General features: G+C 41.9%; 1 protein-coding gene across 1 annotated transcript in view; it reads left to right on the top strand.

Annotated features, from left to right (window-relative positions):
- The window catches only part of LOC135504396 (rho GTPase-activating protein 39-like), a 101,917-nt gene extending 97,520 nt beyond the window's left edge, over positions 1-4,397 (top strand). Inside the window, 1 exon segment of the mRNA XM_064922962.1 lies at positions 17-4,397. Within this exon segment, the coding sequence (XP_064779034.1) occupies positions 17-211 (195 nt within the window). The 3' untranslated portion in view covers positions 212-4,397.
- Positions 4,398-17,327: the final 12,930 nt, after the last annotated feature.

The raw sequence follows: 17,327 nt of genomic DNA, 5'->3' as shown, positions 1-17,327 counted from the left end.
CCTCGCTCTCCTGCAGGTGTTTGCCCAGCCCGTCAATGTGAGTAAGACCAAGATGGACGTGAACAACCTGGCCATGGTGATGGCTCCCAACTGTCTCCGCTGCCAGTCGGATGACCCGCGCATCATCTTTGAGAACACACGGAAAGAGATGTCCTTCTTACGCATGCTCATTGTTCACCTGGACACCAGCTTTGTCAAGGGCATCATCTGAGAAGGCCTCCTCTAGACCGCTCACACCACTCTCTACTGCCACCTCACCCACAACAAGCCCGCTGTTCCTTCACACATGTCACATCTCAACCTTCTGTCTGGTTCACTAACACCACATTCTGAGGACTACAGACAGTGGACTGCCCAGAAAGTGACTGGACATCAAGACAGATTTCCTGCTCTGAATCATCTCAGTTGAGACTTTGGGACAAGCTCACATGTGATGGTAATGTGAGACTGTTCATCAGTTTTAAAGCACACTGCAGGACATACTGTACATACTATATGTATCTCCCCATGTTTCTGCTCCAAACACTGGACCGTGCTGGCGTGAGATTCAGCATATGAAGAGCAGTCACAATAGGAGACTGTGATGCACATTAAGCAAGAGTGCAGGGATAAATCAAGACAAATCTCATTTGTAAATATGGGTTTTTAAAGGTTTACTTCCTGCTTTGAGTGCCACATACATATCTGACGCTATGGTCATGAATTATGTCTCGTCATGTGTTCTGAAATAACAAAATGAGGGGAAACCCACTCTGTATTATAACCATTCTCTTTCCTTTATTGTAATAGTGTATTCAAGCAATGTTTTCCTTCTCATTCTAAGTTAATTTGGAATGCTTTTTTGTCTAATTTAATATGAATTCTGTCTGGGTTGACAGAGCTGCAGGATGAGTTGACAAAAAAGGTTTATGCTACTCCTGACCTCTCCACTGGCCTCAGAGACAGGTTCACTCTCTAGGTAAATAAAACACATTTATTTCTGAATTAAAGTTTCTCTAGCAGGAAAAATGATTCCCAATCAGTAAGGCATAGCTGTGTGTACATATTTTAGAGATACAGTCTTGGACTAAAATAATTAGGAGCATTTCTTGTAGCACTTTCAGCTGTTTTACTCCAGACACTTACAGTGGGCTTATTTGCCATCCGTTCAGAGAAACACAATTATACCTTTGATGGAGCTTGTAAAAAAGCAAAGTTGAGCTATTAGCAGGTCAGGGGAAAAGAATGCAGGAGAAAATGAGAGAGCTGTCGCTGCCTGTAGCTAAAGCCTCACCCACGCCAACAGTTGTGAATTTACAGTGCGAGCCATAGGGAGGGGCCATCTGGCAGTGGTTTGGGGGCCTGAGGTACGTTAGTGCCATAGACTGGGAGGAAAACCATTAAGACAAAACACAAGCTGATTTACTATTTTTAGACAGTGTTGCCTAACAAGGACTTTCCTATTCCTCTAAATCTCGTGCCTCATGAGGGGAAGAGGGTTTAAAATCCATATTTCAGCTGTCTTAACGGCCACGCTGTCGCTGTTATATTTAGCAGTGTTGTCAGGGTTTGGGTTTTAGCACCCCACATGTTTTCTCTGTGTCTACCTCATCTTAGTGATGGGCTCTGTGCTGCAAGGCTGTCCGTGTTTGCGGGTGTATGTTTGTGTGCACGTGTATGTACGTTTTTGCACATCAGTGTGGGTGTTTGTGTATCGACTGTACATGCATGTGTGTGTGTGTGTGTGTGTGTGTGTGTGTGTGTGTGTGTGTGTGTGTGTGTGTGTGTGTGTGTGTGTGTGTGTGTGTGTGTGTGTGTGTGTGTGTGTGGTATCAGAGATAGAGAAGCTTGTGTTCATACAGCACACTCTCCCTAATTCCTGGAAGCTGGAGCCCCTAAATTAGAGGGTGTGTTTAGCCAGAATAATGTATCTGGAGGCTAGATGGTTGTTAATCCCTTTTCTGCAGTCACAGCTTTTACAGCGGCCGTGACTCTGTGCCTCCATTTCTGCTTCACTATTCATCTTTTGAAAACCTAAACCCCCAGGGTTGAGTACTCCATAGCCACATTGGAGGATATACCCAGCTTTCCATCACCTCCAGCCAGCAGGGGCAGTGCTGAGGTGGGCAGGATGCACAGTGCTGGTATTTCTGGGAGTGCATCAGGGATATACAGTTGAAGTTCACATACACTTAGGTTGGAGTCATTAAAAGTCATTTTTCAACCACTCCACACATTTCTTGTCAACAAACTAGTTTTGGCCAGTCGGTTAGGACATCTACTTTGTGCATGACACAAGTCATTTATCCAACAATTGTTTACAGACAGATTATTTCACTTATAATTTACTGTGTCACAATTCCAGTGGGTCAGAAGTTGACATACACTAAGTTGACTGTGCCTTTAAACAGCTTGGAAAATTCCAGAAAATGATGTCATGGCTTTAGAAGCATCTGATAATTGACATCATTTTATTCAATTGGAGGTGTACCTGTGGATGTATTTCAAGGCCTACCTTCAAACTCAGTGCCTCTTTGCTTGACATCACGGGAAAATCAAAAGACCTCAGAAAAAAAATTGTAGACCTCCACAAATCTGGTTCATCCTTGAGAGCAATTTCCAAATGCCTGAAGGTACCACATTCATCTGTACAAACAATAATATTCAAGTATGAACACCACCACCATCATACCGCTCAGGAAGGAGACGCGTTCGGTCTCCTAGAGATGAACGTACTTTGGTGCGAAAAGTGCCAATCAATTCCAGAACAACAGCAAAGTACCTTGTGAAGATGCTGGAGGAAACCGGTACAAAAGTATCTATATCCACAGTAAAAACGAGTCCTATATCGACATAGCCTGAAAGTCAGCTCAGCAAGGAAGAAGCCACTGCTCCAAAACCACGATAAAAATAGCCAGACTACGGTTTGCAACTGCACATGGGGAAAAGATCGTACTTTTTGAAGAAAGGTCCTTGGGTCTGATTAGACAAAAATAGAACTGTTTAGCCATAATGACCATCGTTATGTTTGGAGGAAAAAGGGGGAGGCTTGCAACCTGAAGAACACCATCCCAACCGTGAAGCACGGGGGTGGCAGCATCATGTTGTAGGGGTGCTTTGCTGCAGGAGGGACTGGTGCACTTCACAAAATAGATGACATCATGAGGGAGAAAAGGATATATTGAAGCAACATCTCAAGACATCAGTCAGGAAGTTAAAGCTTGGTCGTAAATGGGTCTTCCAAATGGACAATGACCCCAAGCATACTTCCAAAATTGAAGCAAAATGGCTTAAAGACAACAAAGTCAAGGTATTGGAGTGGCCATCACAACGCCCTGACCTCAAACCTAGAGAGAATTTGTGGGCAGAACTGAAAAAGCGTGTGCGAGCAAGGAGGCCTAGAAACCTGACTCAGTTACACCAGCTCTGTCAGGAGGACTGGGCCCAACTTATTATGGGAAGCTTGTGGAAGGCTACCCAAAACGTTTGACCCAAGTTAAACAGTTTAAAGGCAATGCTACCAAATACTAATTGTGTGTATGTAAACTTCTGACCCACTGGGAATGTGATGAAAGAAATAATAGCTGAAATAAATAATTCTCTCTACTATTATTCGGACATTTCACATTCTTAAAATAAATTGGTGATCCTAACTGACGTTAGGGAATTTTTACTAGGATTAAATGTCAGGAATTGTGAACAACTGAGTTTAAATGTATTTGGCTAAGGTGTATGTAAACCTCCGACTTCAATTGTATGCTGAGCATGCAGAACAAGGAGGAAGATGTCATGGACAGAGCCCATACTCTCACGCACTGAACTCCCAAAGCTCTGGTTTAACTCGTCTCCATCCTATGCTCTTCTGTGGATGATGGCTGTACATATTCAGTTTGATATGTGAATAGCAGTATGGTCTTTGGTCACTGATTGTTCAAACCAATGAGTTATAACATGATTCAACCATATTGTTAAAAAAATATCAACTAATGTTCCATTCTACAGTAATGTCATTATTCTCTTCATTTGACTTAAATGCTCGTGGTGCAACTCATCAGTGTAATTTTTCAATTTGATAAATAGCCTAACCTTTGACACAATCTTTTTTCGTCCTTGCAATGAGTGTTGGTAGTGGTTGTTGAGATGATAGAATAACTTAGGTGTGTGATGTTTACACTGTGTGTGGTTACAGTTACAACATGTGTGTGCACCTCATCCATTGCACTTCTATCTCTAATCCCCTGTCCTCACATGATGGATGCTATTGACTATTGTTGTAAATATGCTTGCAGGTCTTTGGGGCTGTTTGAAAAACAATAAAAACAGCAATGGCGATTGTGATTTTGCAGATGCATTTATATCATGAAATGATTGTAAAAAAATCAAATGGAAAGTAAAGAAATGTGTTCATTTTGCACGGATACGAGTATTTAACTCTTAACTTTTGTCTCCCATTGACATCAATATGCATTTCACAGTTCAAGTTTTTTGTCACCAACAGAAACATTGAGTAGATGGCTAGAGGCCAGCGCTTACGCAGGATTTGGTTCTGGGTGCCATTAAATCTATGTGCTATGGTAGAATTATGTCTTTCACTGCACCCAACACACCTGGACCCTGACACATCTGAATGTGGCCTATAAGAAATAAACGTTAGCACAACCCCAACAGCAGTCATGGTATCTCCGTGTTAAAGCACACATACAAACCTCTGGGGCAGTTGCATGCAGGAGGCCAAGTAAGTATGATAAGCAGACCTGCAATTTAGGCTCAGCTGTATTTTCTAAGTGTAGGTGTTTATGTATAGGACACAATTGTTGCAGGGCCAAATCACCCTCAATAAAGGGAGAGAAAGTGGATGGGTGTTCTTGACCTTTTCTCCTGTAGGTTCTCCGTGTGGTGAGCCAGTGTGGCCCCGTCACATTCCAGGTAGTGTGGGGCCTTGGATTTTGGTGTGTGAAACAGGAGTTACTTTGACTGTTGGTGTCTCTGTCTCTGTCACATCAGCTGTTCTTGTCCCTGGTTTGTTGCAACCTGCAAGCACAGCATAAGCATGCACAACTCCACAAGGATACAGCTCAAATTATCTACAGGTTGTCTGTAAAGTATTTGAAAACATGAATGAATTCTGCATAATGCCCATTTCATTTGCTAGCTAGCACAGTGACTAAAACACAATCAAAGGAAATACAAAAGCACATATTTGAAGTTGCTTTTAATACACTATGTTGAGAAGTGGCTGGAAATAACATCTAAAATAACACACTTATGATCAGTGGTTAAATTGGGATTTGGGAGGTGGAGGGTGATATAATTGACTAGCCTAAGTAATGTGACACTGACAAAAGCACATATTACAGCATACAACAGGTCACGGAAGTGAAGGAAAATAAAACGATGCTGACATCTAAAATGTCATTTCCCCCTCCAGAAATGAGCCCAATAACATGTAGGTCCATATTATCAGCAATAATCATTATCACCTGATGTTGCCCACCTAACGCAGAACAGTGGCTAGAAATAAATAGGGGTTTTCCATCTGCGTTTATCCCAAACTCTAGACATTAGACTCTCTTGTTGCTAGTTAGAAACATATTGATGATTGAATGTCTCCCCCCAAAAAACATTCCACTGGCACTCAGCCAACCAAGGATCATGTACTGTGAATATAATGTAGGCCTACCAGTTACACCTGACAATTGTTACATTTATCTGCGGTCATCCATGTGTATTCATGCCACTGGTGACCACTAAAGCACATACAGTGCCTTTGGAAAGTATTCAGACCCCTTGACTTTTTCCACATTTTGTTATGTTACAGCCTTATTATAAAATGGATTACATTTATAAAAAATCTGGAGCAATCGACAAAGTGAAAACAGGTTTTAAGACATTTTTGCACATATTAAAAATACAAAACAGAAATACCTTATCTAAGTATTCAGACCCTTTCCTATGAGACTCAAAATTGAGCTCAGGTGCATCCTGTTTCCATTGATCATCCTTGAGATGTTTCTACGACTTGATTGGAGTCCACCTGTGGTAAATTCAATTGTATGGACATGATTTGGAAAGACTGTCTACATAAGGTCCCACAGTTGACAGTGCATGTCAGAGCAAAATCCAAGCCATGAGGTCGAAGGAATTGTCTGCAGAGCTCCGAGACAGGATTGTGTCGAGGCACAGATCTGGGGCAGGGTGCCAAAAAATGTCTGCAGCGTTGAAGGTCCTCAAGAACACAGTGACCTCTATGATTCTAAATGGAAGAAGTTTGGAACCACCAAGACTCACCCTAGACCTGGCCGCCAAGACAAACTGAGCAATCGGGGGAGAAGGGCCTTGGTCAGGGAGGTGACTAAGAACCTGATGGTCACTCTGACAGAGCTCTAGAGTTCCTCTGTGGAGATGGGAGAACCTTGCAGAAGGACAACCATCTCTGCAACACTCCACCAATCAGGCCTTTCTGGTAGAGTGGACCGACGGAAGCCTCTCCTCAGTAAAAGGCACATGACAGCCCGCCCGGAGTTTGCCAAAAGGCATCTAAAGACTCAGACCATGAGAAACAAGATTCTCTGGTCTGTTGAAAACAAGACTGAACTCTTTGGCCTGAATGCCAAGCAATCATGCCTGGAGGAAACCTGCCATCCCTATGGTGAAATATGGTGGTGGAAGCATCATGTTGTGAGGTTGTTTTTCAGCAGCAGGGACTGGGAGACTAGTCAGGATGGAGGAAAAGATGAATGGAGCAAATTACAGAGAGATCCTTGATGCCTGCTTCAGAGCGTCAAGGACCTCAGACTGGGGTGAAGGTTCCCCTTCCAACAGAACAATGACCCTAAGGAACACAGCCAAGACAACGCAGGAGTGGCTTTAGAACAAGTCTCTGAATGCCCTTGAGTGGCCCATTCAGAGCCTGGATTTGAACCCGATCCAACATTTCTGGAGAGACCTGAAAATAGCTGTGCAGCAACACTCCCCATCCAACCTGACAGAGCTTGAGAGGATCTGCAGAGAAGAATGGGAGAAATACAGGTGTGCCAAGCTTGTAGCGTCGTACCCAAGAAGACTCGATGCTGTAATCGCTGCCAAAGGTGCTTCAACAAAGTAATGAGTAAAAGGTCTGAATACTTATGTAGATGTGATATTTCAGTTTTTTGTTTTTAATACATTTGCAAAAATGTCTAAAAAACAGTTTTTGCTTTGTCATTATGGGGTGTAGATAGACAAGAAAGGAAAAAAAACAATTGAATCCGTTTTAGAATAAGACTAGTCAGGATCGAATAGAATAAGGCTGTAACGTAACAAGATGTGGAAAAGGTAAAGTGGTCTGAGAACTTTCCGAAGGCGCTGTACATCATGCAGCTGCTTAAAACTCCAGTTCTAAAAACTCAGGTTCAAAAATGTTCCATTTTAGGCCTACTCATTGATTGAATTTTACAAATATGTGTAGCCTAGTAACACTAGACATCTCTGTGATCCTCAATTAACAGTGGCCATCATAACTGCTTCCAAAGGTGTGTTTTCCGACTGCATTAAGAATGAGGTTTAGAAATTCTGTAGTTGTTCAATGACTGGGCATGCATATTTCTCTCCCTGTGCGGCTCTCGCAACAGACACAAAGTCAAAATGGGCTATATCGTAAAAATGTGTTATTAAACATTAGGCCTGTCACGACTTCTGCCGAAGTCGTTGCCTCTCCTTGTTCGGGCGGTGCTCGGCGTTCAACGTCACCGGTCTTCTAGCCATCATTGATCCTTTTTTCATTTTCCATTGGTTTTGTCTTGTCTTCCCACACACCTGTTTTCAATCCCATTCATTACCTGTTGTGTATTTAACCCTCTGTTTCCCCTCATGTCTTTGTCAGAGATTGTTTTATTGTCAGTATAGTGTGATTGTTGTATAGGTGCGCGTCGGGTCCTCGTACCCATGTTTGGTTTGTTTGTACATTTAGTGTTATGGAGCATACTCTTGGAACTTTATTAAAAGACTCCATTTTACACTCAGTTTGACTCTCCTGCGCCTGACTTCCCTGCCACCTATTACACCTATGCATGACAAGGCCAGACAACTTGATTTACTGTTTACGGCAAAGAACCACAGGCTGAAATAAAACTTTTGTATTTACTTATCAATTTTGAGATTTGTTTGTATTTTGGTCCATTAATTTGAGTATTTTCAAAAACTATATATAAAAATGTTGTCACGGATCCCTCCAGAAATGTCATTACACACACCTGTCCCCTAAGACCACTTGTTAGTATTTGTATATATGTGCCCTTTGGTTTCCATTGGGGGGCCGATTATTGTTACAATGTCCGTTGGTGCGTGTGAGTACCTGTGCTGTGTGTTTTGGCTTTCGTGCCATTGTGGATTGCGCAGATGATTATGGGTCTCGTCCCGTGTGTTAATCATTATGCACGTGTGTTATTTATTCAAGGTACTCCTCACTCTTTTGTTTAGGGTTTCTACCCTGTGTTTTGTTATGTGTTTGTTTGGTCTTCGTCCCCGTGCCTTACATGGCACGCCGTAATTTGGGTAAAAAAAAAAAAAAACAACCTATAACGCATTCCTGCATCTGTCTCCCGAATCATATATACCAACGTGACAAATGTAAAAATAAATAAATAAAATCATATCAAATTACATTGCTCACATACAGATATTATAGATATTTAGATGTTTTTGGGAGTGTAGAGAAATGCTTTTGTTCCTAGCACCAACCGTGCAGTAGTATCCAACAATTCACAACAATACACACAAATCTAAAAGTAAAATAATGGAATTCAGAAATACATAAATATTAGGATGAGCAATATCGGAGTGGCATTGACTAAAATACAGTAGAATCGACTACAGTATATCCATATACAATGAGTAAAGCAGTATGTAAACATTATTAAAGTGACTAGTGTTCCATTATTAAAGTGACCAGTGATTCCATGTCTATGTATATAAGGCAGCAGCCTCTAAGGTGCAGGGTTGAGTAACCGGGTGGTAGCCGGCTAGTGATGGCTATTTAACAGTCTGATGGCCTTGAGATAGAAGCTGTTATTCAGTGTCTCGGTCCCAGCTTTGATGCACCTTTACTGACCTCGCCTTCTGGATGATAGCAGGGTGAACAGACCGTGATGTTCTTGATGATATTTTTTTACCTTTCTGTGACATCGGGTGCTGTAGGTGTCCTGGAGGGCAGGCAGTTTGCCCCAGGTGATGCATTGGGCAGACCACAGACTGGAGAGCCCTTCGGTTGCGGACTGTGCAGTTGCCGTACCAGGTGGTGATACAGCCCGATAGGATGCTCTCAATTGTGCATATGTAAAAGTTTGTGAGGGTCGTAGGGGCCAAGCCAAATTTCTTCAGCCTCCTGAGGTTGAAGAGGCGCTGTTGTGCCTTCTTCACCACACTGTCTGCGTGGGTGGACCTGTCCGTGATGCGTACAAAGGAACTTGAAGCTTTTCACCTTCTCCACTGCTGTCCCGTTGATGTGGATAGGTGGGTGCTCTCTCTGCTGTTTCCTGAAGTCCACGGTCAGCTCCTTCGTTTTGTTGACGTTGAGGAAGAGGTTATTTTCCTGGCACCCATCTGCCAGGGCCATCACCTCCTCCCTGTAGGCTGTCTCGTCATTGTTGGTAATCAGGCCTACTACGGTTGTGTCATCTGCAAACTTGATTGAGTGATGATTGAGTTGAAGGTGTGCTTGGCCACACAGTCATGGGTGAACAGAGGGTACAGGAGGGGGCTGAGCACGTACCCTTGTGGAGCCCCTGTGCTGAGGATCAGCAAAGTGGAGGTGTTGTTGAGAAAGGGGTGAGGTGAAGAGAAAGTTTCTGCAAGGAATTTACAACCTGTCATTAAGTCATAACAACTGACCAACATCTTCCCCTCCCCTCCTCTCCCTATCCTGTGGAAGAGAGAGAGGGTCCTTTGATCCATAGTCAGGACCATCATGACACTATATATATAAAACATGGGTTTGAATAAGAACCATAGGAATACAGAGGTAGCAATTCAAAATGGTCCTGCTCCAAGGCCAATTAAGCTACAAGACCAACATTCAGGCTATCACATTCTTTAACACTTTTATAAACTTATAGCTATATAAATGTCTATAAATTTGCATAAAATAACCCACCAACAGTAACTCTTGAACTGTTCAAGCTAGGGACACCAAACCAATTTTCACGTATTCAGTCTTTCATATCTTCAAATTCTCTACAACATTTGTCAACTATATCTGTTTAAATTAGCATAAAACAACCCACCAACAGTAACTCTGAAACCGTTCAAGCTTTGGGAACTAAACCAACTTTTACACGTTTAAGCTATTCTTACTTAAAATTCTTTAAAATGCTTATCGACTTTAACTATATACATTAGTATAATATAACTCATCAACACTTGAACTGTTAAAGCTAGATACACCAAACCAAATCTCATATGTTCAGGCTTTTCTTTTGAGATTTTTGACATTCAGCAGACACTCTAATCCAGAGCAATCTATAGTAGTGGGTGCATATATTTTTGTACTGGTCCCCCATGGGAATCAAACCCATAACATTGCAAGTGCCATGCTCTTACCAACTGAGCCACAGACACCATCATATACATATATATTTATGTTCTGGACTCTGACATTGCTCATTCTAATATTTCTGAATTATTTTCTTTGAATTTGAGGGATTTGTGTGTGTTGTTTTGCATTGATAGTTATTACTGCACTGTTGGTACATTTTGTACATTTTGTTTTTTTTATTTTGTTCGCTCGCCTCACTTTTCTAGAAAAACTTTGTCCAGCCTTAGGGTTTGGCATACGGTTATCAGAGTGGTTAGAGTTCAGGTTAGGGTTAGGTTTAAAATCACATTTTAAGAAGATACATGTTAGAAGTGGGCGGTTTATAACTTTGTGACTATGGTAACTAGTGGTCACCCATAAAATGTGACAGGTTGCACAATTGAATAGGTAAACTATTCTACTATGAGGGTTGCCGGATTTTGCTGTTGCTTACTCCTGTTTTTGGCTGTGGGAAATTTTTCATAAGATAATTCAAATAACCAAAAGTACCAGGTCTAGCCCCATGCCTGGCTTCGGTGTTATTATACTGATGGTTTGTTGAGACTGATGGTTTGTACCATAGGGTTGGTTGTTTAGCAACTAAACCGAGGCGTGCTCAACTATGGGGCAAAATAGACAGGGTTGGCTTAGAGTGTTGACAACGTGTAAGCTATATTTCTTCTCCGATGTTTATTGAAAACATACATTTGCACAATGAGCACTTGTTGTCTCAAATACATCATTACCCATCTATCTTCAGAGCTCATGCTGCTAGGTGACCTAAACTGGGACATGCTTAACACCCCAGCCATCCTACAATCTAAGCTTGATGCCCTCAATCTCACACAAATTATCAATGAGGTACAACCAGGTACAACCAGGTACAACCCCAAAACCATAAACACGGGTACCCTCATAGATATCATCCTGACCAACTTGCCCTCCAAATACACCTCTGCTGTTTTCAACAAAGATCTCAGCGATCACTGCCTCATTCCCTGCATCTGTAATGGGTCTGCGGTCAAACGGACACCCCTCATCACTGTCAAACGCTCCCTAAAACACTTCAGCGAACAGGCCTTTCTAATCGACCTGGCCCGGGTATTCTGGAAGGATATTGACCTCATCCGGTCAGTAGAGGATGTCTGGTTATTCTTTAAAAGTGCCTTCCTCACAATTTTAAATAAGCAAGCCCCATTCCAAAAATGTAGAACCAGGAACAGATATAGCCCTTGGTTCACTCCAGACCTGACTGCCCTTGACCAGCACAAAAACATCCTGTGGAGTAGTGCATTAGCATCGAATAGCCCGCGTGATATGCAACTTTTCAGGGAAGTTAGGAACCAATATACACAGGCAGTTAGGAAAGCTAAGGCTAGCTTTTTCAAACAAAAATTTGCATCCTGTAGCACTAACTCCAAAAAGTTATGGGACACTGTAAAGTTCATGGAGAATAAGAGCAACTCCTCCCAGCTGCCCACTGCACTGAGGCTAGGAAACACTGTCACCACGATAAATCCACTATAATTGAGAATTTCAACAAGCATTTTTCTACGGCTGGCCATGCTTTCCACCTGGCTACCCCTACCCCGGTCAACTGCCCTGCATCCCTCACAGCAACTCGCCCAAGCCTCCCCCATTTCTCCTTCACCCAAATCCAGATAGCTGATGATCTTAAGAGCTGCAAAATCTGGACCCCTACAAATCTGCCGGGCTAGACAATCTGGACCCTCTCTTTCTAAAATTATCTGCCAAAATTGTTGCAACCCCTATTACTAGCTTGTTCAACCTCTCTTTTGTATCGCCTGAGATTCCCAAAGTTGGAAAGCTGCCACGATCATCCCCCTTTTCAAAGGGCAAGACACTCTAGACCCAAACTGCTACAGACCTATATCTATCCGACCCTGCCTTTCAAAGAACTTTGAAAGCCAAGTTAACAAACAGATTACCGGCCATTTCAAATCCCACCGTACCTTCTCCACTATGCAATCTGGTTTCAGAGCTGGTCATGGGTGCACCTCAGCCACACTCAAGGTCCTAAACAATATCATAACCGCCATTGATAAGAGACATTACTGTGCAGCAGTATTCATCGACCTGGCCAAGGCTTTCGACTCTGTCGATCACCACATTCTCGGCAGACTCAACAGCCTTGGTTTCTCAAATGACTACCTCGCCTGGTTCACCAACTACTTCTCTGATAGAGTTCAGTGTGTCAAATCGGAGGGCATGTTGTCCGGAACTCTGGCAGTCTCTATGGGGGTGCCACAGGGTTCAATTCTCGGGCCGACTCTCTTCTCTGTATATATCAATGACGTCTCTCTTGCTGCTGGTGATTCTCTGATCCACCTCTACGCAGACGACACCATTCTGTATACTTCTGGCCCTTCTTTGGACACTGTGTTAACTAACCTCCAGACAAGCTTCAGTGCCATACAACTCTCCTTCCGTGGCCTCCAACTGCTCTTAAATGCAAGTAAAACTAAATGCATCTCTCTTCAACCGATCGCTGCCCGCACCTGCCCGCCCATCCAGCATCACTACTCTGGACGGTTCTGACTTAGAATATGTGGACAACTACAAATACCTGGGTGTCTTTCTAGACTCACATTAAGCATCTCTAATCCAAATCTAAATCTAGAATTGGCTTCCTGTTTCTCAACAAAGCATCCTTCACTATCCTTCACAAACATACCCTCGTAAAACTGACAATCCTACCGATCCTCGACTTCGGCGATGTCATTTACAAAATAGCCTCCAACATTCTACTCAACAAATTGGATGCAGTCTATCACAGTGCCATCCGTTTTGTCACCAAAGCCCAATATACTACCCACCACTGTGACCTTCTTCTTCTTCTTCTTCTTACTCGTTGCCAAACCCACTGGCTCCAGGTCATCTAAAAGACCCTGCTAGGTAAAGCCTCGCCTTATCTCAGCTCACTGGTCACCATAGCAGCACCCACCCATAGCACGCGCTCCAGCAGGTATATCTCCCTGGTCACCCCCAAAGCCAATTCCTGATTGGCTGCGTTTCCTTCCAGTTCTCTGCTGCCAATGACTGGAACGAACTGCAAAACTCTCTGAAGATGGAGACTCATATCTCCCTCACTAGCTTTAAGCACCAGCTGTCAGAGCAGCTCACAGATCACTGCACCTGTACATAGCCCATCTGTAAGTAGCCCATCCAACTACCTCATCCCCATACTGTAGTTATTTATTTATCTTGCTCCTTTGCACCCCAGTATCTCTACTTGCACATTCATCTTCTGCACATCTATCACTGCAGTGTTTAATTGGTATATTGTAAATAATTCACCACCATGGCCTATTTATTGCCTTACCTCCCTTAACTTACCTCATTTGCACACACTATATATAGACTTTTTCTACTGTATTATTGACTATATGTTTGTTTATTCCATATGTAACTTTGTGTTGTGGTATGTGTCAAACTGCTTTGATTTATCTTGGCCAGGTCGTAGTTGTAAATGAGAACTTGTTAACAACTCGCCTACCTGGTTAAATAAAGGTGAAATAAAAAAATAAAAAACAGTTGTTGGTTAGCTAGCTAGCAAATTTTTACCATTTGCATTGACATGAAATCATTCAAAAGATTAAACGAGATGAAATGAGTCACTTATGATTCCTCACATAGCAGTTTCTTGTCATTCTTCCTAGTAATCTGATCATCCAGAATCACAAAAATCCGCTGACTTCTGCCTCATGGAAGCGCACACATCGTTTGTGTGATGTTGTGAGGTAACCCAACTATTGTGGCTACCATTAAAACAGGGTTGCCAACTTTTGAAGAAGGTGAGACTCTGTGATCAAATACCCATACTAACCGTACTATTTGTGACATGAATTGAGTATATAATATGCTAATTGGTCATAGTATGGATATAGTTAGTATGCCAAAAGTTCCCAGATTCGTACTAGATTTGCCAAAATACGAAGTATACGTTCAGTGGACACTATTTCCATACTTTTAGGGCCCATAATGTAATTCTTCAGAAAATGGGCGTGACTTCACAACTTTTTCAGATTTGAAGAAAATGGATGAAAATATGCAGCCAAAGTCCAACAAGAGCAGATACAAATTCATTGCTTTAACTATAGTAATTATGTCAAATGTTAAGAAAATGTTGGGCAATGTAATAATGTAATAACTTTTCAAACTATTTTCGTTACACGTTATGTTGGCTGACAATTTGCTAGCTACGCTATCCTTACGAACCGCATAGCATTACAACAGTATGTACCGGTATGTTAGCTAGTTACCTAACGTTAGTTGGCTACTCAAACTTGCCAGGCAGTATATTAATTATCGTTATCTAACTAACTACCCAATGTTGATTGACTTCATTATTTACATCATTCTTAGCTAAGTGGTATAGTTGTTGTGCGTTTCAATGGACATTGTTAATTCTGGCTATCTACTCTGCTTTCAGAGCAACACCCATTGAATATGGCCGGTGTCAGTAAACATCCACAAAAAAAGTGCAATTAAATTATTGCCAATAGTACAGTTACATTCACCAACGCTCTGGATAACATGAAACAGCAAAACCAGCTCTGCTAGGGCGTGAAAAATGGTCAGAGTGAGGTGTTCCCTCATTTGTGTCTGGAAGTAGCTAGCCAACGTTAGCCAGTTTGCTTGAGTGTACGACTGCCATTAAATGCTCGGATCAACCCTACTCCAAGGCCAGAGAGTCCATTGTGTGCTTTGAACGCTCCAAGAGCGTTTACAGTATACTAAAATTAACTAATAGTATGTAGTATATACTCATTAAGTATGTAGTATACGGTACTTTAGTATGGGTATTTGAATACAGCCACGCCTAGAGTGGGGTCGAGGTGTCCTCCTCCAGGAAAATTTATTTTTTACATGGCTTAGGCCTAAAAAAAATACAACACAGGTCAGGTGTACTCAGAATGCTTTGAACATTAAAGGGACACTCAAAATTCGACGACTTTATTACTTTGCGATTTTTGGGGGATGAGATTTGAAGTTTTAGGTGGTTTGACACTTTATTCAGACAGTAATGAACTTAGATGGGGAGACAGGGAAATGGGAGTAACATTGGGAAGGTCTGAAGCAGGGATGGATGTGTATGTGTAAAGCTGTATGTACTGGCATTGTTACCACTATACCATGTGTCAAACTTATTTTCGCATGTACTTTATTGATGAGTTACGATCACTAATTAGTAAAGAACTCCCCTCACCTGGTTGTCTAGGTCTTAATTGAAAGGAAAAAAACTAAAATCTGCAGACACTAGGCCCTGCATGGAATGATTTTGACACCCCTGCACTACACCAATGCTCTGCACAGGAAATACTAATAATAAATAATAGATTGTAGTCTCCTTGTCCATAGACTGCTTTCAAAGTAAGGATACAAACATCTTGTATTTTGTCATTTTGGTGAACTAATGTATCTCTTTAAAATACGGCTGGAAGAAAATCCTGCTTCCCATCCAGGAGGGTTGGCCACCCCTGATCTAAGTTTCCCCAGTGCTGGGTGTTTGAAAATGTTCTTGTTGTGACAATTAATTTCTCAAAATCACCCAACCTTGAAGAAAAATGGCATGATTATCAATATTCAGGTGGTTTATGCCTACTAGTTGAAAATCCTTGCCATCATCTTACTCTTCATTGACAAAATGCTATGTGTTTTTAAGTTATGAGTCCCCCTAACATTACAATCTCTACCTAGCATGTGCACAATGCTAAAATGTCAAACAGTATATTTGAGGCCTGGCGTATTTAATATCCAATGCTTATTTGTAGGACTTATTAAAAAAGTGTCCATGAGAGGCTGCAAAAATACATAGCCTCATATAATTAATTTTCAAAGACACAAGCAGGCATATCAGATTTGAAATTTGTGATTTCACAGGCAAATTTGGGAAGACGTGGAATAATAAAATACTGTAAATGTGGGGAATAACAGTAGTGTTTTTGTTGACAATCACACTAATTACCCTTTATTTTAGACCATTGTTAAGAATTAGAATTGTTCTACTGATCAGACTAAATGTTTTACATTGATAATAATATCTCCTGAAGACATGTTGACAAATTTGCCCCTACACCTTAACCACGTATCATTTCTAGTCATGTTGAAGAGATGAAAAATATTCCTGGAGTGATTGATGCACGTCGGCTAAACTCAAGTGCAGTTAGGATATATCAACTACAGAGTCAGAGCATTTATCCCAATACCAATGCAGTGGGATCATTGTCAAGCTTTTGGTCATATTTCAAGTGTTTGCAGAAGGGTGAAGCCGAGATGTCCAAGTTGTGGAAAAGATCATATTATGTGTTATAGAAGTGATGAAAATGTGACATGTTTCAATTGTGGTGGGAACCATGAAGCCACGTCTTTTGAATGCCCCACAAGGGTGAAAGAGAATGAGGCATCCAAAGTCAGGGCTGTCCAGCAGCTGTTAAAAGGGTTGAGGGTGTGAATGCTGCACTTGAAGAGTCCATGGTGGTGAAAAGGCCCCCACTGCAGGCAGTAGGCTGCAGGGTTTTCCTTTCACCTGCAGGATCCTGACATTTTAAAGGTTAAGAAGGTGGACATAATAGCGATGGTGATAGACGGAACTGCCAAGGTGGAGAGAAGGTCCAGGAATATAGAAATCATTGTGGAAGCAGCAGAACGGTTCCTAGGGCTGAAAGATTTATCGGAGAAGGAGTTACATGGAATATTGTCACAAGTCCTAGAGCCTGAGAAGGGAGATATGGAGAATTGAAAGAAGGAAAAAGTGGGAGTTTTGTTTTGTCAATGT

The sequence above is a fragment of the Oncorhynchus masou genome, chromosome 18 (assembly GCF_036934945.1).
Source record: "Oncorhynchus masou masou isolate Uvic2021 chromosome 18, UVic_Omas_1.1, whole genome shotgun sequence".
NCBI lineage: Eukaryota > Metazoa > Chordata > Actinopteri > Salmoniformes > Salmonidae > Oncorhynchus > Oncorhynchus masou.
This window is presented reverse-complemented; position numbering and strand designations above follow the sequence as displayed.